The 21,419-nt window shown below is 43.5% G+C and overlaps 1 protein-coding gene across 1 annotated transcript in view; it reads right to left on the reverse strand.

Moving 5' to 3' along the window:
- Positions 1 to 21,419, reverse strand: part of COL22A1 (collagen type XXII alpha 1 chain) — a 424,543-nt gene that overhangs the window by 94,507 nt on the left and 308,617 nt on the right. Inside the window, exons 42-43 of the mRNA XM_073632290.1 lie at positions 5,028 to 5,081; positions 1,754 to 1,798 (exon numbers count right to left, since the gene is read on the reverse strand). Coding sequence (XP_073488391.1) covers positions 1,754 to 1,798; positions 5,028 to 5,081 — 99 coding nt within the window. The remainder of the gene's footprint in view (positions 1 to 1,753; positions 1,799 to 5,027; positions 5,082 to 21,419) is intronic.

Raw genomic sequence — 21,419 nt, forward strand, 5'->3', positions numbered from 1 at the left:
AGCCATCACCGACAATCACGCTAGGTCTTATTTTCGGGGAAACAGGGTAGCTGCGACATGAGAGACCTAGAGCAGAGACTCAGATACCAAAAACTGTGCAACTATTTATAACAAAACAATGTACCCGGAAGCCTTGCATCCTGGTGGCCAGTATGACCCAGAAGGGGGACAATAAGTTTGCTTGGTTTTTGACTCTTTCTTGGTCGGCTTTACATGTATGTTAACCATTTCAGCCCCTGGAGATTTGGCTGACCAGACCATTTTTTGCGATACGGCACTGCGTCGCTTTAACTGACAATTGCGCAGTCGTGCGACGCTGTACCCAAACAACATTTACGTCCTTTTTTGCCCACAAATAGAGCTTTCTTTTGGCGCTATTTGATCACCTCTGCGGTTTTTATTTTTTGTGCTATAAACAAACAAAGAGCGACAATTTTGAAAAAAAAAAAAAAACATTTGTTTTACTTTTTGCTATAATAAATATCCCCAAAAAATATATAAAAAAACAAATGTATTCATCAGTTTAAGCCGATATATATATTCTTCTACATATTTTTGGTAAAAAAAAATCCCAATAGGCGTATATTGATTGGTTTGCGCAAAAGTTATCACATCTACAAACTATGGGATAAATTTAGGGACTTTTATTTATTTTTTATTGCTTTTTTACTGGCAATGGCGGTGATTTTTAGCGGGACTGTGACATTGCGGCGTACAAATCTGACCCCATATTACACTTTTTGGGGACCAGTGACATTATTACATTGATCAGTGCTATAAAAATGCACTGATCAATGTAAAAATGACACTGGCAGGGAAGGGGTTAACACTAGGGGGCAATCAAGCAGTTAAGTGTGTTCCCTGGGTGTGTTCTAACTGTAGGGGGTGGGCTGCCTGGAACATGACAGAGATCACTGTTCCCAATCACTGGGAACAGTAGATCTCTGTCATGTCCCCTGTCTACTTTGTTTACAAAGGCAGATCCCCATTCTGCCTCTGTACTAGGCGATCGCGAACATCGAGTCCGCTTGTCCCGCGGGCATGCTCGTGCAGCAGGCGCACGCTCCCACCCGCAGCTGTGCCTGTGTGAGCCGTCGTACATCTACGGTGATTTGCGCAGGAAAGCCAACCTGCCACCGTATAACGATGGCGGCTGGTCGGCAAGCAGTTAATGTTGTCCTAATTGGGAAGTGTATGGTTAATTATATTCCCGGGTCTTCTTTAGGTGGGCTTTGCTGGGTCTGACCCACTGGTTCTGTGTGATATAAAAGGAACAGGGGGTCCGCATCTAAGAGGCCCAGAGCTAGAGAGATGAGCTGCTCGTCGCCATTGCCGGAGTCTGGATCGCCAGTGCCATGCCAGGATCGGAATTCACACTATTAGGGAAGACTGCCGGGACTTGCAGTTCTTCTTGAAGAAACCTCCTATTGATCAAGTATGCTCTTGTCCATGTGTAAGGCATGGACCCTAACCAAAGTGCCTAGCGTAGGCCAAAAGAACCCACCCTGGAGAAGGTCTCTTATGTGACCCTTGTTTAGCGCCCAATGAGGAGGCAAACATGAAGGACGTGATGACCACCCCATCACTCTACCCCCTCTAGCCCCATAGGCATGCTGCAAAACATACTAAAGATTTATTTTTGTTTCACATACACTTTATAATACAATCATGTACAATAATATACCAAAAAATAATTATCTCAGTAAGAGTAATTTGATGAATGTATGGTGCACGTATAGTGCAGAAGACATACCGGTTCACCTGGAGGTCCTGGCTCTCCTGGGTTTCCTGGGAAGCCCTAGAAACAAGGGAGGAATAATTCATTAACTCAAATCTTGTTTAACAGACTTCAGATCACATCTAATGAATTATGTAGGGATACTTTTTACTGTGTAAATTAGAGAAATACTTATTTAAAAAAAAAAAGTTGTCAGCTGTAGGAAATAACAGTAGACTCTACTTTCCTAAGTAAACTCTGACATGAATAATTTTGCTGTAAAGCATAAGATTGAAGATATTTCTCCAAATTAGTAGAGTCAGTTTGTTTTCTTTAGCTGCGAGTACTTGCTTTAAATCCAAAGATAAAAAGGAAGAGGATGAGTTATTTCAGAATACAGGCATCTGAGAACGAAGGTCTGGAGACGAATAGCTCTAGGTTTGTAAATTTGATCCAAGCTTCATTGTTCATTGATTAATTTTAGTACGTATATATGGAAATTTAAGTATCTTTTGTTGCTTTAGGGCCCCTTCATATGTGTGCGTCCCATAATGTAATAGGTTTTTGTGGATGAACCATTTAGGTGTCCCTTTAAGCACATAATTGTGCCAAAAAAACCCATAGGTTATTCTTGGACACCAGTATGCCCTCTCAAGGTTTGAAAGGTAGCATGTGAGGCTAGTCAGTTGACAGGCCAACAACTAATGGACTTCAGGTGATCTCTGACCTCTTAAGCCTCGTACACACGATCAGATTTTCCGCAGACTAAACCTCGGCAAGGAATTGTCGGCCAACAAACACGAACCTAGTGATGTACTACGTGGTTTTTCAGCTCTTTAACGTCACCCTTTGGGCTCCTTCTGCTAATTTCGTGTTAGTAGAAGTTTGGTGAGTGTTGATTCGTGCTTTTCAGTTTGTTTCTGAACGGCCGTTCATCAACCAGACATGTTGCGAAATCGGAGGAGATAACCTGTTATTTATTATTGGCCTTGGAGTTATTGCTTTGATCCAAGTCCAGTCCAGGAACAGGAAGAGGAGTTTTTGGACCAAAAATTGGTTGCTTTATTAATCGTGACCAATTACTGTATTTATTGGCGTATAACACTCACTTTTTCACCATGAAAATTGGGTGCAAATAGCGTGTGCGTGTTATACGCCAATACTTCAATTTTAGCTGTCTCGGAGGGGGCAGGGAGGGGGCGGGACGAGCGCTGTCAGATTACATACAGTGAGAATCTCCTGTTTACTTGGCAGCCTCTGTATTAGGAAGTCCCTCCTCCTGGGCCGCCATTGGACCACTGTTCTGTCTATCATAGGAGATTCTCACTGTATGTAATCTGTCAGCGCTCGTCCTGGCCCCCTCCCTGTCCCCTCTAGACTGCAGATGGGCATCGATCAGGCTGCACTGGTGGCAATGGTGTGGATGCTGCATTGAAGGCAATGGTGAGGCTGCAGATGGGCACCGACCCTTATTTTGCTTCAGATTTCCCTATTTAAAATTTAAGGTTTTTTTCTGAAACTTCCTCCTTAAAATGAATGTGCGTGTTATACGCCTATAAATACGGTATGTCATATGTCTTTGCTGTGGGAGCTTCAGAAGAATAATCCGGATGTTTTTTGGAATTATCTCCGGATGACGGACGCCTGCTTTCACCAACTCTTGGCATTGCTGACCCCCTATATTAAGAAGCAGGACACATGCATGAGGCTTTTATTTTATTTTTTGGTTGAATAATAATGTTTTGATTTGTTATATATTCTATATTTTTGGATGCATAGAATGCACTTTTTGGTTAAGTTCTATTGGCAGATAGCATGTCTAAGTTTATTTGTTTTCTTTTTTTAATGCACAATAAAAAAAACTGTGTAGAATAATACTTGGCTATGTGTTTTACTTTAAATGACAGTTTGGGAGTAGGCAGTTACATTTTAAAAAATACAATGTAAAATTGACACGGGACACCAACATAGTTGTATCTTTGATCTTAAAAACTACGGGATAATGGTGTTGTGGTAACTTGCCCAAAAAAAAACAAAAAAAACCATAACAATATTATTCTTTATCACTAGAAAGAAAAAGCCTTTGAAAATGTGTTTTCAATAACTCCATCAGTATCACCAGCAAAGCAGCTTCATTATTATCCCATTAAAGAAGAAGAGAATTGTGCGCTGCATTTGGAGATTTCATAATTTGCTACGTCACGAATGATAATTCTCCAGACCGACCGCTTCTGGCTCGTCCTTGCTTCCGAGCATGCGTGTTTGTACTTTGGACTTTTGTCCGAGGGACTTGTGTACACACGCTCGGAAAATCCGACAACAGACCGTTGTCCGCGGAAAATTTTAAAGCCTGCTATCCAACATTTGTCCACGGAAAATCCGACAATTGTCCAATGGAGCATACACACGGTCGGATTTTCCGCCAACAACCTGTCATCACACAATTCCCGTCGGAAAATCCGATTGCGTGTACGAGGCTTTACTCCCAAGCCAAAGAGTCTGTTTCAGTTGAAAAAAAGTAATTCTAAACATTATCTTTCATATGAATGCCTGGCAATTACCGTTACTTATGACAAAATATTCAGACTGAAACATACCCAAACCCAAGGCTCCACTCCAGACTTGATCCTTTCAACCCAAATAGATGACCCAGCTGCTGGCCACCTCAACCTGTCTCCACTCTCAGTCAAAAGTAGATAAGCCGCACTCCAAAACACAGCCCTTCTCTCTACATTTAATTCATCAAAAAATGAATCTTCATACATTGATGTCTCCACCCGAAAACCACCTTCCTTGACATGTTTCACCGCTGCTGGCTTGCTCACAAGGATAGGGGAATGGAAGTCCCCTATATTTCCCCTATCCTTGAGAGCATGTCAGCAATGGTGAAATGCATCAAGAAAGGTGGTTTTGGGTGGAGACATCAATGTATGCAGTTTCATTTTTTTGACACACTAAATATAGAAAGAGAAGCTACATTTTTAAATTAGGCTTAAATGTATTATTTAGTAATATGTAGCCGATCAGTGTAATCATTTACCTTCTAATTTTGTATTCCTTATTTCTGATAACATGGATCACTTGCCCTGTTTGGTCAATAAAACCTGTCTGCAGTCAAAGTACTAGCAGACATTTTTTTGGCAGACATTTTATGGTTCATAATACTATTGGTATCAGTGGCAGTTTTCCCCTCCTGTAGCTACTGTATTTCAGCTGGTTAGGGTAACTACCCTGTCTTTGTCTGGTGCATGGTTGGATGTTAGGTTGTTGTACTTATTACAAATTCAGTCAAATAAATGACAATACTTACATCTTGTCCTGGTGGACCTTGAGGGCCTGGTGGACCAGAAAGACCTCTAGTACCCTGTAAATAGTAAAGAATACCATAATATAAAAAAAAGTATGTATATCTTCTTCCTTAACCAAATATACATTATGTAGAGAGGTATTTAAGCCCAAATGCTGCTGGAAAAAAGGATAGAATAACGAGTAGATGCAAACACTGTCAGCATGTTATTGTTCTCTATCTCCAAGATCAAGTGAGCCATTGTTCTCTATAGTTCTCTCAAGTTCCAGTGTGTCATTGTAATCTATAACCACGTTCCAGTGTGTCATTGTTTTGTATACCCAAGTTCCAGTGTGTCATTGTTCTTTATACCCAAGTTCCAGTGTGTCATTGTTCTCTCTAACCAGGTTTCAGTGTGTCATTATTCTCTATAAACAGGTTCGAGTGTTTAAATGTTCTCTATACCCAGGTTCCAGTGTGTCATTGTTCTCTATACCCAAGTTCCAGTGTGTCATTGTTCTCTATTCCCAAGTTCCAGTGTGTCATTGTTCTCTATACCCAAGTTCCAGTGTGTCATTGTTCTCTATTCCCAGGTTCCAGTGTGTCATTGTTCTCTATACCCAAGTTCCAGTGTGTCATTGTTCTCTATACCCAAGTTTCAGTGCGTCATCGTTCTCTATTCCCAAGTTCCAGTGTGTCATTGTTCTCTCTACCCAAGTTCTAGTGTGTCATTGTTCTCTATACCCAAGTTCCAGTGTGTCATTGTTCTCTATGCCCAAGTTTCAGTGTGTCATTGTTCTCTATACCCAAGTTCCAGTGTGTCATTGTTCTCTATACCCAAGTTTCAGTGTGTCATTGTTGTTTATACTCAAGTTCCAGTGTGTCATTGTTCTCTATACCCAAGTTTCAGTGTGTCATTGTTCTCTATACCCTGGTTCCAGTGTGTCATTGTTCTCTATACCCAAGTTCCAGTGTGTCATTGTTCTCTAGACCCAGGTTCCAGTGTGTCATTGTTCTCTATACCCAGGTTCCAGTGTGTCATTGTTCTCTATACCCAGGTTCCAGTGTGTCATTGTTCTCTATACCCAAGTTCCAGTGTGTCATTGTTCTCTATACCCAAGTTTCAATGTGTCATCGTTCTCTATTCCCAAGTTCCAATGTGTCATTGTTCTCTCTACCCAAATTCTAGTGTGTCATTGTTCTCTATACCCAAGTTCCAGTGTGTCATTGTACACTATACCCAAGTTTCAGTGTGTCATTGTTCTCTATACCCAAGTTCCAGTGTGTCATTGTTCTCTATACCCCGGTTTCAGTGTGTCATTGTTCTCTATACCCAAGTTCCAGTGTGTCATAGTTCTCTATACCCAGGTTCCAGTGTGTCATTGTTCTCTGTTCCCAGGTTCCAGTGTGTCATTGTTCTCTATACCCAGGTTCTAGTGTGTCATTGTTCTCTGTTCCCAGGTTCCAGTGTGTCATTGTTCTCTATACCCAAGTATCACCATGTAATTGTTCTGTATCTCCATTATCACTAAGTACCAATGTGCCATTGTTCTCTATCCCCAAGTGTCAGTGCATCATTGTTTTCTATCCCCAAGTGTCAGTGTGTCATTGGGGTTGATTTACTAAAGGCAAATAGACTGTGCCCTTTGCAAAGAGCAGTTGCTCCAGAGCTTAGTAAATTAGGTAAAGCTTAACTTTGCAAAAAATACCCAATCACATGCAAGGAATATAAAAAACACAGCATGTTTTGCTTGCACATCATTGAATGATAGAAGTCAGCAGAGCTTCTGCACATTTATCAAGCTCTGGAGCAACTGCACTTTGCGAAGTGCACAGTCTACTTTGCCTTTAGTAAATCAACCCCATTGCTCTGCAATTCAAAGTATCAGAATGTCATTGTCCCGTATCCCCAAATATCAGCAAGCATTCACTGTTCGGCATCCCCAAGTGCCAGTATTCAAAGTGTGTCAATGTACCAGTATACCAGTGTGTCATTGTTCTGGGATTCAAAGTGCCAGTGTGGAGTTGTTCTGCATCCCCAAGTATCACTAAGTACTGAAATGTCATTGTCCTGTATCCCCAAGTGCCAGTATTTCATTGTTCTGTGATTTAAAGTGTGTGTGTCATTGTTCTGTATCCCCAAATATCAGCATGCCATTGTTCCAGTGTGTCATTGTTCTCTATACCCAAGTTCCAGTGTGTCATTGTTCTCTCTAACCAGGTTTCAGTGTGTCATTGTTCTCTATACCCAGGTTCCAGTGTGTCATTGTTCTCTATATCCAGGTTCCAGTGTGTCATTGTTCTCTCTACCCATGTTTCAGTGTGTCATTGTTCTCTATACCCAGGTTCCAGTGTGTCGTTGTTGTCTATACCCAGGTTCCAGTGTGTCATTGTTCTCTATACCCAAGTTCCAGTGTGTCATTGTTCTCTATACCCAAGTTCCAGTGTGTCATTGTTCTCTATACCCACGTTCCAGTGTGTCATTGTTCTCTATACTCACGTTCCAGTGTGTCATCGTTCTCTGTACCCAGGTTTCAGTGTGTCATTGTTCTCTATACCCAAGTTTCAGTGTGTCGTTGTTCTCTATACCCAAGTTCCAGTATGTCATTGTTCTCTATACCCAAGTTCCACTGTGTTATTGTTCTCTATACCCAAGTTCCAGTGTGTCATTGTTGTCTCTACCCAGGTTTCAGTGTGTCATTGTTCTCTATACCCAAGTTTCAGTGTGTCATTGTTCTCTATACCCAAGTTTCAGTGTGTCATTGTTCTCTATACCCAAGTTTCAGTGTGTCATTGTTCTCTATACCCAAGTTCCAGTGTGTCATTGTTCTCTATTCCCAAGTTCCAGTGTGTCATTGTTCTCTATACCCAAGTTCCAGTGTGTCATTGTTCTCTATACCCATGTTCCAGTGTGTCATTGTTCTCTATACCCAAGTTCCAGTGTGTCATTGTTCTCTATACCCAAGTATCACCATGTAATTGTTCTGTATCTCCATTATCACTAAGTACCAATGTGCCATTGTTCTCTATCCCCAAGTGTCAGTGCATCATTGTTTTCTATCCCCAAGTGTCAGTGTGTCATTGGGGTTGATTTACTAAAGGCAAATAGACTGTGCCCTTTGCAAAGAGCACTTGCTCCAGAGCTTAGTAAATTAGGTAAAGCTTCACTTTGCAAAAAATACCCAATCACATTGTTCTTTTTATTGGAAGAGAATTAGGGAGACGCAACATATATATATATACTGTATATGCGACACAAATGAGATTTGATGTTTGAAAACCACGCATGCAATGAAAATGTAATTCTTTCATTTACAAACATAACACTAGAATGGAGATATAAACGGTGAGTCCGGATAAAAGCAGGAAAGATTTAGTCCGTGTTTTGTATAATCCAACACGCTTGTTAAAAAGGGAGATTTTTTACTACCATTTGAGCACTACAATAAAATAATCTCCCTGGCTTGCCTTCAGGAGGTAATTGGGAGAGACATTCACTACTCTATAATATTTTACATTTACTGCAAGTAGCAAACTTGAAAGTGCAGAGTGTTCGTTTTCAGACTTCCGACTACATTTTGATTGATTTGATTTACAATCGAAATGGAAATACAAAGAGCTTAGGGATATGGAAATGAAGGATAATAAAAGTATTTTCTCAAAATTGCCAGTATTAGGATACTTAAAGGAAAGGAAATCCAACTTGGTTAAAAATCTGTTTAACATTCCCAGTTCTGAATCAGTTCTGAATGTATCCATAAATGTGATTAAAAACTCAGTCTCTAAATTTTGAGGTTTTGTGATGACCTCCTTACCCTGTCCCCCTAGAGTCTGCCCAATAGGCACCATTGTACAGCCAAGGAGGGGATCTCTTTTCTCTTCTGGCATCATTTAGGGCTGGGTCACACCAGCTGCTGTACTGGTGTGCAGTGCGATCCGGCTGAGATCAGTGCAGTCAGTGATGACTTTTTTTTTTTTTTTTAAACAAACTTTATTGAGATGTCACACAGATGTCTCATAAAGTTCAACTGCCGGACATATGGTGCAAGGCAGTTGATTGCCTTGCACTGTGCTTTGCTGAAAAGAAAAGTGCTGCATGCAGTACTTTTTTCAGCGCATCATGCCCATACATAGTTACATAGTAGGTGAGGTAGAAAAAAAGGCTATCAAGTCCAACCTATGTGTGTGATTATATGTCAGTATTACATTGTATATCCCTATATGTTGCGGTCATTCAGGTGATTATCTAATAGTTTCTTGAAACTATCGATGCTCCCCGCTGAGACCACTGCCTGTGGAAGGGAATTCCACATCCTTGCCGCTCTTACAGTAAAGAACCCTCTACGTAGTTTTAAGGTTAAACCTCTTTTCTTATAATTTTAATGAGTGGCCACAAGTCTTATTAAACTCTCTTCCGCAAAAAAGTTTTATCCCTATTGTGGGGTCACCAGTACAGTATTTGTATATTGAAATCATATCCCCTCTCAAGCGTCTCTTCTCCAGAGAGAATTCAGCGCTCACGACCTTTCCTCATAACTAAGATCCTCCAGACCCTTTATTAGCTTTGCTGCCCTTCTTTGTACTCGCTCCATTTCCAGTACATCCTTTCTGAGGACTGGTGCCCAGAACTGGACAGCATACTCCAGGTGCGGGCGGACCAGAGTCTTGTAGAGCGGGAGAATTATCGTTTTATCTCTGGAGTTGATCCCCTTTTTAATGCCAATATTCTGTTTGCTTTATTAGCAGCAGCTTGGCATTGCATGTCATTGCTGAGCCTATCATCTACTAGGACCCCCAGGTCCTTTTCCATCCTAGATTCCCCCAGAGGTTCTCTTCCCAGTGTATAGATTGCATTCATATTTTTGCCACCCAAATGCATTATTTTACATTTTTCTACATTGAACCTCATTTGCCATGTAGTTGCCCACCCCATTAGTTTGTTCAGATCATACAATTCAGATCGTACATGTCACTGCAACGCAGGTGGTGTAAACCGGGTACAGATGAGGCAAGGAATTTGCCATGTCCATGCGGTGGGACTACGCTGGAATAGCCGCCCAGCGCAGTCCCACCGCATCTGGTGTGAGCCAGCCCTTAAAGTGGATTTATAGCCAATAGCTTTTTTTGATTTTTGGATAGAGCGGGGAAGTATTGGAACTTCTGCCAGGTCCCATCATATCATGCAATATACATCATATGAAATGATGAACACTCGACTTGGTAAACAGTAGATTAATCTGGCATCCAAATTGCCCCACAGAAGTTCATCTATAGCATGGGTGCTCAATCTGTAGCCCTCCAGCTGTTGCAAAAACTAAAATTTCCATCATTTATACAGGTGGTGGACACTTGTCTGTACAATTCTCATCATGCCTCTGCCTTTGGGAGTCATGCTTGGAACTGTCAGCCTTACAATGCTTCATGGGACTTGTAGTTCAGCAACAGACGGAGGGACACAGGTTGAGCACCCATGATCTACAGTTACCACGTTGGGTTTATATGTACATGCATGTTGGATTCTTAGCTGTTTTATGGAACTACACTTACCACTATGGCGTGAAGCTCTTGTGACTTCCATCAACCAACCATGTTCAAGGAAAAATGTTGTGTTTTTTTTTTCATTTTCTTTGCACATGATTGGGTATTCTTTGGAAAGTGAAATTCCATCACTTTCATTAAGCTCTGGAGAAAATTGCCTTGCAAAGCACAACTTTACTTGCAAAGTGAACATTCTATTTGCCTTTAGTAAATCAACTCCAACATTTATGGTGAACGAACATTATCTTCATTCTGGCTTCATACAAATACAGTAATACCTTGGATTAAGAGCATAATTTGTTCCAGAAGCATGCTTGTAATCCAAAGCACTCGTATATGAAAGCGAGTTTCCCCATAGGAAATAATGGAAGTTCAGATAATGCGTTCCACAGCCACTGCTGGTCTATGCAGTACCGCATGTGGCCAGAGGTGCGGGGTTGCCGGAGACACTCAGAAACACTCGGAGACGCTCGGAGACGTAGTGTCTCCCAGTGTTTCCCGGTGTCTCCGATTGTCTCTGAGAGTCTCCGAGTGTCTCAGATTGTCTCCGAGCATCTCTGAGTGTCTCCGGCGCCCCCACACCTCTAGCCTAATGCGGTACTGCACACCCCAGCGGCTTGAATCCTGCTCATCTTGCGTTGTCAGAATTTTTTTTTAAAATAGCTTGCATTGCGAAACACACGTAAACCGCGTTACTCACAATCCGATGTTCCACTGTATGATGACTATTAATATACTGTATAATGTGTGTGCCATGTTTGTTGCTTTGGACGAATTTTTTTTTATAGTGTCTGATGGTGCAAGCACTCTAATTTTCATGCACTGAAGAAGGATTTGTTAATCCATAGTTGCATACTCGCCCCGACGGTCACAAACACTGATATTTTTCCTATGCTGGCACCATTGCAGAAAAATAGTACTGGGATATAAAAACATTTGATGAATACATCTAGAACAGCCTTTCTAAACCTTAATAGTCCAAATGGACTATTGAATTTATTTTCAGGTCTCAGGGAACCCTTAGTAAGAATGGTCTATCAGGGGCCATTAGGAAAATTCCCCTTACATTGGTGGTCAGTGGGAAGAATGAACCATTACAATGGTGGTTGGAATGCCACCCTTACAGTTAGATAAAAAGATCATTGCTCTCATGCTACTGGCCAAGTGGCAATGGACCTGGAAATATGAAGGCACCATTAGATGGTAGATCAATTAGCCACAGCTTAAGGTACCTGTGGAGGTACCCTGAGAGAGAATGGCTGATCTAGACTTTCTGGATACACACGTACTCATTATTGAAGCATATCTAACTGGATCCATTTATAAAATTGTATTCCCATCCTGTTGGGTTGGACTACCATCGGTTATTAGGAAAATGCCTCTTACATTGGGGGGGTCATTGGGAAGATTGAACAACTTACAGTGGTGGTTGGACTGTCACCTTTATTGTCAGATATAGTCAGTCCAAGACCTCCTGCTCTCTAGTTCCCTTGTCACCTCCTCCCATGCTCACCTCCAGGACTTCTTCCGAGCCTTTCCCATCCTTTGGAATCCCCTACCCCAATCTGTCCGACTATCTCCTACTCTATCCACTTTTAGGCGAGCCCTGAAAACTTTTCTCTTCAGAAAAGTCTATCCTGCCTCCACCTCACAACTGTACTTTTATTTTCTACATCTGCTCATCCCCCACAGTTTAGTTATTACCTTTTGTATCACCTGACCCTCCTTCTTAGATTGTAAGCTCTAACGAGCAGGGCCCTCTGATTCCTCCTGTATTGAATTGTATTGTAACTGTACTGTCTGCCCTCACGTTGTAAAGGGATGTGCAAACTGTTGGCACTATATAAATCCTGTATATAATAATAATAAAAAGATCACTGGTTTCATACCAAATGGCCAAGTGGGGATGGACCTGGAAATATGAAGGCACCATCAGATGTAGATCAATTAGCCACAGCTCAAGGAACCCTTAGCAACCTCTGGAGGAACCCTAAATGAGAATGGCTGATGTAGTCAACCTGGATACACAAGTACTCTTTATGAAGGCATGTCACTCTGGATCCATTTATATACTTGTATTCTTACCTTTTGGGTTGGACTCTCCTTGCCTTCACTACAACGTCAGACTGTTATCCATTATTGTCTGGATATATACCAAGATATGCACTGGTATTACTGCCTTATATTTTGAGTTCTTCATTTGAACATGGCACATTGAACTAATTGAATAACACTTCCGTTGCACTGTATGCAACCATTTCTCTTTTGAAATGCTGAAATTATGCAATACTTTATGGGTGTGAGCTGTTGCAGATAAAGTATGGGTATTTATAAAGGATATACTTGTGGAATCTGTACATTTTTGAATGCTCAACTGATACTGCCTGGGCCCCAGGATGTCTATCTCAGGGTATACTGCACTGTTCGTGAAGTTTTTTATTTTTTTTTCTCAATAGTTTTTGTTGAAGTTTTTGCATAAAGCATAAGATAGGTAATAAACTTTGTCATACATTGGGATTCAGTAATAAGAGAATCATTAGTGTTGGTATACATGACATAATAGAGCATTAACATATGTGAACAGTATAAACAGTGTTAACAATTCTGAGTACCAGGCGTAGAGTTAAGGGCACTGTCTAACATCCCCGGACACCCCATTTGGGGGCAAACTGTGTCGGGAGGGATGGAGACAGCACTACTCACCCTAATTTCTTAGGGGGGTAGGTAGACAGGGGTAGGGAGAACACAGAGGCAAAATATAAACCATTTCAGCCTGGTTATTGAAAATGGGTATCTTATAGTATGTTTCATACATTTCAAAAGTTGACAAGCCTTTTGTACCAGCTATTCCAGGGAAGCCATTGTTTAAGGATTTTGGAGTATGCAAGTGTCTCAGAAGCCAATAAACTTTCTTAGGAGTAATGAGTGTGTACCAGAGTTATCACATCTATTATTGTTGAGACTAGGGATGAGCTACGAGTTTGAGTCGAACTCATGTTCGACTCGAACATCGGCTGTTCGCAAGTTCGCTGAATAGCGAACAATTTGGGGTGTTCGCGGCAAATTCGAATGCCGCGGAACACCCTTTAAAAGTCTATGGGAGAAATCAAAAGTGCTAATTTTAAAGGATTATATGCATGGTATTGTCATAAAAAGTGTTTGGGGACCCGGGTCCTGCCCCAGGGGGACATGTATCAATGCAAAAAAAAGTTTTAAAAACGTACGTTTTTTCGGGAGCAGTTTTAATAATACTTAAAGTGAAACAATAAAAGTGTAATATCCCTTTAAATTTCGTAGCTGGGGGGTGTCTATAGTATGCCTGTAAAGGGGCGCATGTTTAGGGGGACCCCCCACATCATTTTTTTTTTAAATTTTGGCTGGGGTTCCCCTTAATATCCATACCAGACCTGAAGGGCCTGGTATGGAATTTAGGGGGACTCCCCACGTCATTTTTTTTTTAAATTTTGGTTCGGGGTTCCCCTGTGGGGAATTCCCAGGCCGTTTTTATCAATGAACTTTTATGTGTATTGTCGGACCGGCAATGCATTAATAGCCACGAGTAGTTTTAAATGACTTTTTTTCCTTTGAAATGTCATTTTGCTGTCAGACTGTTCTAAACACGGGAAACATGCGCCCCTGTCAGGGAAATAGGCGCATCCCTATGCATAATCCTGCTAGGCTAGCAAACCAGCACAGGCAAGGTCGCGCTAACGCGCATCAACGCACACGGGTGTGCAATGCTTCTACTAGGCGGGCGCCTGGCGCCACATTCGGACGAATGCGCGTGCGTAACAACATCGCGATGGTACGAACGCACAAACGGAATGGTGTGCGTACGACGTGATACTGCGCCTTGTTTATTTAAACGTTCCACTGACAGTGCCACATTGCTGGATTATCGTCAGCTCTTCCTGTGTTCCTGTGATTGTGATTCCTTGTTATCTACTCTTCTGGACCTCCTGTGTACCGACCCGGCTTGTTATCTACTCCTCTGGACCTCCTGGCTTACCCACCGGCTTGCTTCTGACTCTTCCTGCCTGCTTCCTGCATCTGACCCCGGCTTGGCTAAACGGACTCCGCATTCCTCTGTCTCCTGTACCTGGACTTGTTCCTTTGATTCTCGGACTGCTTACTGTGTTTGACCCCCTGGCCTGGCTTCTGATTTCCTATTGGACTTCCATTGGTCCCCTCCTTGGACCCTAAGAACGTTGCCTCTAGTGACTTTCTCTATCAAGCCACCAACACCGGCTCCTACTTCCAGGCAACCCGTGCTTCTGTGAGCACCACATCCCTGTGTCATATTCAGGGTTGTGCTGCACTCGGCCGCAAGGGGAGCCCTCTCAGCAACTCGGTCTCCTACCAAGGTCCCGACAGTATAATCCATCCATGTCAGAGACCGACGGAGGTGACTCCCCAATGAAGGCAATTCTCCAGCAAATCACGGCCCTTACCCCAGTCATTCAGCAGCTTCAGGAGGAATACTTCTGGTTGGAGGAACGTCTGCAGCACCTACTCGAGTCATCCTCTTCCTCGGTTCAAAGTCCACCTCCAGCAGCAACTGCTGGGGTCATGGTCCCTCCAGAACCACGTGTCCCAGTGCCAGAATGTTTCCGTGGCGATCGAAGAAAATTTAGGTCCTTTAAAAACTCCTGCTATTTATACTTCGACTTGCAACCACAGACTTTTTTCAGTGAAACAGTCAAGGTGGGGTTCACTATCTCCCTATTACTTGGTGAGCCACAGACCTGGGCCCATGGCCTGTTGGAACAAAGCAGCCCCTCCATCAACACTGTGGACCAGTTCTTTGAAGTCATGGCTCGGTTATATGATGATCCCCTACGGGTAGCCACTGCCAAAGCAACTCTACATTCCCTCCGTCAGGGTCAGCGCCTTGCGGAGGACTATACAGTGGAGTTCCGCACATGGTCCATAAACTCTGGTTGGAATGAGGCAGCATTAAAGTACCAATCGAATGGGGTTATCAGAGGCCCTCAAGGATGAGTTAGCCAGGTTACAGGTTCTGGCCACACTTGAAGATCTCATCCAGTTAACTATTCAGCTTGACAGACGTTTACGGGAACGTCAGGGTGAACGTGACCAGGCTTCTTGCTCCACTCGGAACCTGCCCCGAGTTCAGTCTGCATTAGTTCCCATACAAGTCGGCATGTTCCGTCCAGCATTAACTCCTGGGGTGAGACTTTATCGCCGGCAGGCGAGACTTTGCTTCTACTGCGGGGAATCAGGACATTTCATAGATTACTGCCCCATAAGACCAAGAAAACCGACCCTCCGTACTCACCTCCAAGTATCCAGGTCTTCCTCTGCCCATATCTCACTTCCTGTTACATTGCTAGTGGCAGGTAAGGAGATCCACCTCCAAGCAATACTGGATTCCGGGGCGTGTAGTTGTTTCTTGGACTTGGCCTTGGCTAAAGATCTAGCTATTCCACTGAACCATAAGGAACAGAGACTAACAGTCCATCTGGCTGACGGCTCCTTGCCAAGCTCGGGTCATGTCACCCAGGAAACCGTACCTATCCTTACCACTACCAATTCTGGTCATCAGGAATTTCTCAGATTCGATGTCTTAAGTTCCCCTATGTTCCCGGTCATCCTAGGAATCCCATGGCTACAAGCACACAATCCTCAGATTGATTGGTCCAAGAAGGAGGTACTCCTTACATCTCCCTATTGCCAAAAACATTGTTTGACCCCCGAATTCCAGGACTTTTCCAGTTGCCTGACTGTACAATCCACACCGAGTCCGGATCCTAATGTACCAGCAGCTTACCTGGAATTTCTTGATGTCTTCGATAAAAAGAAAGCAGACACCTTACCGCCACACCGTCCTTACGACTGCCCCATCGAGTTACTACCAGGAGCTACTATTCCCTTTGGTCGTATATTCCCCCTCTCCGAGACTGAGCTTGAGACCTTGAGACAATATATTGATGAGAATCTTGAAAAAGGTTTTATCCGTCCTTCTTCTTCCCCTGCCGGTGCCGGAATTTTCTTCGTTGAGAAGAAGGATAAAACACTGAGACCATGTGTGGACTACAGGGAGTTAAACAAAATTACCCTTAAGAACCGCTACCCACTCCCGCTCATCCCTGAGCTTTTTCAAAGGTTCCGCACAGCACACATCTTTACCAAACTCGACCTCCGTGGTGCCTATAATCTCGTCCGGATCCGAGAGGGGGACAAGTGGAAAACAGCTTTCAGAACAAGATTTGGACATTTTGAGTACCTAGTCATGGCGTTTGGGTTGTGCAATGCCCCGGCAACCTTTCAGCATTTCATAAATGACATCTTCTGAGAACATTTAGATCATTTTGTTGTTGTCTACCTGGACGACATTCTTATTTTTTCTGCCACTCTGGAATTCCATAGAATACATGTGAAGAAGGTACTGTGCATCCTCAGAACCCATGGGTTATTCGTCAAATCTGAAAAATGCGATTTCGAAAAAACTTCAATTCAATTCTTGGGACTTATCATCACCACAGGTGGAATTGCCATGGATCATCAAAAAGTAAAGTCCATCCTTGACTGGCCAGCCCCTTCTGATAGGAAGGGTGTACAGAGATTCATTGGCTTCGCCAACTTCTACAGAAGATTTATAAAGAATTTCTCCACCATTGTAGCACCTATTACTCAGACAACTCGCCAACATACCAAGTTTCAGTGGTCAGCAGCGGCACAGACTGCCTTCGATCAGCTTAAGACCTTCTTCACTTCTGCCCCAATTCTGCAACACCCTGACCCTGCTCTACCCTACTTCCTGGAGGTCGATGCCTCAGAAGTCGCCACAGGGGCGATTCTATCCCAGCGTCAGGGTCCCAAAGCATTGCTGCATCCCGTGGCCTTTTCCTCACGGAAAATGAGCCCTCCAGAGAGGAATTACGATGTGGGGGATCGGGAACTTTTGGCAATCAAGACAGCTCTCGAGGAATGGAGGTATCTCCTGGAAGGTGCCACTCATCCCATCCTGATTTTTACGGACCACAAGAACTTAGAATATCTCTGTACGGCCAAATGCCTAAGACCCCAACAGGCTCGATGGGCTCTATTTTTCTCTCGGTTTAATTTTCACATAACCTATCGCCCAGGGTCGAAGAATGGAAAGGCGAACGCCTTATCCTGGATGTTTCCGGACACTCCTGAAGAAATTGCACCCAGTACAATTTTGTCTCCCCAAAACTTTCTACTGATCCAACCCAACCTAAGATCCTCTATTGAGCAGGCCTCTAGTCAGTGTACTGAAGCGGAAGTCTCCTCCATGAGAAGCCAAGAGGGACTCCTATGGCACCAAGATAAGATTTTCGTTCCCCAGCAAGCCAGATTACAAGTATTGAAGACCTTTCATGACCATCAGCTAGTTGGTCATTTTGGGGTCCGAAAAACAACTGAGCTAGTTCAGCGGTCCCTATGGTGACCCACTTTGAAACTTGATTGTAAAACCTACGTCAACTCCTGCATCATCTGCCAACGGAATAAAGGATCCATTGTCAGGTCTTGGGGCTTGTTAAGACCATTGCCAGTCCCAGAACAACCATGGAGGAAGATTTCCATGGACTTTATCGTGGATTTACCCCCCTCAGAAGAATTTACTACCATCTTGGTGGTAGTAGACCGCCTGTCCAAAATGGCACATTTTTTGCCTATGAAAGGTACTCCCTCTGCCTTGGATACAGCAAAAATCTTTATTAAGGAAATTGTTCGACTACACGGATTACCAAATAACATTGTATCAGATAGAGGGGTACAATTTACTTCTAGGTTTTGGAGAGACCTCTGTAAATTACTTTCTATTGAGATGTGTTTGTCCACAGCTTACCACCCACAGAGTAACGGTCAGACCGAAAGGACCAACCAAACGCTGGAACAGTATCTGCGGTACTTCTGTTCTTTTTCTCAAGACGACTGGATTCAACTATTACCTTGTGCAGAATTTGCTTATAATAACTCAATACACACTTCTACCAACCAATTACCCTTCTGGGCGAATTACGGCTTCCACCCCTCATTCTTACCCAACGTCATTCCGGAATCTTCAGTCCCGGTGGTTCAGGACAGAGTGGATTTCATCCATAATAATTATCAGACACTCCAGGATACCATAAAGAAGGCCCAAGAAGAATATAAGAAGCAATACGATAGGAAGAGAAGAGCGAACCCTACCTTTAAGATAGGGGACAAGGTCTGGCTCTCATCTATAAATCTCAAGCTACCATGCTCATCTCGGAAACTGGGACCCAAGTTCCTGGGTCCTTTCGAGATCAAACGCAAAATCAACCCTGTAGCCTTTGAACTCACTTTACCCGAATCTTTCAAGATCCATCCTGTTTTTCATGTGTCACTTCTTAAACGTGTTGTTTCTAGTCCTTTTCCAGGGAGAGAAGAAATGCCCCCACCTCCGGTCCAGGTTGGAGATGAAGCGGAATTTGAAGTTGAATCTATCCTTGACTGTCGTCGGAGAGGTAGGACAATTCAATTTCTAATCAAGTGGAAGGGGTATTCTGCAGAAGAGAACTCTTGGGAGCCTGCAAGTTATGTACACGCTCCTAGACTAATACAGAGATTTCGCAGTAGGTACCCCGAAAAATGGGCACGTTTAGGCATCCGGAGGCTGCCCCTTGGGGGGGCACTGTCAGGGAAATAGGCGCATCCCTATGCATAATCCTGCTAGGCTAGCAAACCAGCACAGGCAAGGTCGCGCTAACGCGCATCAACGCAACAACACGGGTGTGCAATGTTTCTACTAGGCGGACGCCTGGCGCCACATTCGGACGAACGCGCATGCGTAACAACGTCGCGAAGGTACGAACGCACGAACGGAATGGTGTGCGTACGACGTGATACTGCGCCTTGTTTATTTAAACGTTCCACTGACAGTGCCACATTGCTGGATTATCGTCAGCTCTTCCTGTGTTCCTGTGATTGTGATTCCTGTTGTCCTGACTTCCTGTGTACCGACCCGGCTTGTTATCTACTCTTCTGGACCTCCTGTGTACCGACCCGGCTTGTTATCTACTCCTCTGGACCTCCTGGCTTACCCACCGGCTTGCTTCTGACTCTTCCTACCTGCTTCCTGCATCTGACCCCGGCTTGGCTAAACGGACTCCGCATTCCTCTGTCTCCTGTACCTGGACTTGTTGCTTTGATTCTCGGACTGCTTACTGTGTTTGACCCCCTGGCCTGGCTTCTGATTTCCTATTGGACTTCCATTGGTCCCCTCCTTGGACCCTAAGCACGTTGCCTCTAGTGACTTTCTCTATCAAGCCACCAACACCGGCTCCTACTTCCAGGCAACCCGTGCTTCTGTGAGCACCACATCCCTGTGTCATATTCAGGGTTGTGCTGCACTCGGCCGCAAGGGGAGCCCTCTCAGCAACTCGGTCTCCTACCAAGGTCCCAACAGCCCCTTTACAGGCATACTATAGACACCCCCCAGCTACGAAATTTAAAGGGATATTACACTTTTATTGTTTCACTTTAAGCATTATTAGAATCACTGCTCCCGAAAAAACGTCCGTTTGTAAAACTTTTTTTTGCATTGATTCATGTCCCCTGGGGCAGGACCAAGGTCCCCAAACACTTTTTATGACAATAACTTGCATATAAGCCTTTAAAATTAGCACTTTTGATTATTCATGTTCGTGTCCCATAGACTTTAACGGTGTTCGAACAAATTTTTTTCCTGTTCGCATGTTCTGGTGGGAAGCGAACAGGGGGGTGTTCGGCTCATCCCTAGTTGAGACCTTGTTTGTCTTCCAATGCCTAGCAATAAGCATTCTTACTGCTAGTAGTATGTGGGTAGTTATTGTCCTACCATGCGGTGGAATTGAGTCGATGTTAATGTTTAGAATGGCTAGTTGTGGGGTGATCCTACAATGTAGTTGAGTAATGTCAGATAGTATGTTAGATACAGTGGGGACGGAAAGTATTCAGACCCCCTTAAATTTTTCACTCTTTGTTATATTGCAGCCATTTGCTAAAATCATTTAAGTTCATTAGTTCCTCATTAATGTACACACAGCACCCCATATCGACAGAAAAACACAGAATTGTTGACACTTTTGCAGATTTATTAAAATAGAAAAACTGAAATATCACATGGTCCTGAGTATTCAGACCCTTTGCTCAGTATTTAGTAGAAGCCCCCTTTTGATCTAATACAGCCATGAGTCTTTTTGGGAAAGATGCAACAAGTTTTTCACACCTGGATTTGGGGATCCTCTGCCATTCCTCCTTGCAGATCCTCTCCAGTTCTGTCAGGTTGGATGGTAAACGTTGGTGGACAGCCATTTTTAGTTCTCTCCAGAGATGCTCAATTGGGTTTAAGTCAGGGCTCTGGCTGGGCCATTCAAGAACAGTCACGGAGTTGTTGTGAAGCCACTTCTTTGTTATTTTAGCTGTGTGCTTAGGGTCATTGTCTTGTTGGAAGGTAAACCTTCGGCCCAGTCTGAGGTACTTGGCCGCATTCATCTTTCCCTTGATTGCAACCAGTCGTCCTGTCCCTGCAGCTGAAAAACACCCCCGCAGCATGCTTCACTGTTGGGACTGTATTGGACAGATGATGAGTAGTGCCTGGTTTTCTCCACACATACCGCTTAGAATTAAGGCCAAAAAGTTCTATCTTGGTCTCATCAGACCAAAGAATCTTATTTTTTACCATCTTGGAGTCCTTCAGGTGTTATTTTAGCAAACTCCATGCAGGCTTTCATGTGTCTTGCACTGAGGAGAGGCTTCCGTCGGGGCCACTCTGCCATAAAACCCCGACTGGTGGAGGGCTGCAGTGATGGTTGACTTTCTACAACTTTCTCCCATCTCCCGACTGCATCTCTGGAGCTCAGCCACCATGATCTTTGGGTTCTT

This window comes from Aquarana catesbeiana, linkage group LG05, assembly GCF_042186555.1.
Source record: "Aquarana catesbeiana isolate 2022-GZ linkage group LG05, ASM4218655v1, whole genome shotgun sequence".
NCBI classification, from domain to species: Eukaryota; Metazoa; Chordata; class Amphibia; order Anura; family Ranidae; genus Aquarana; species Aquarana catesbeiana.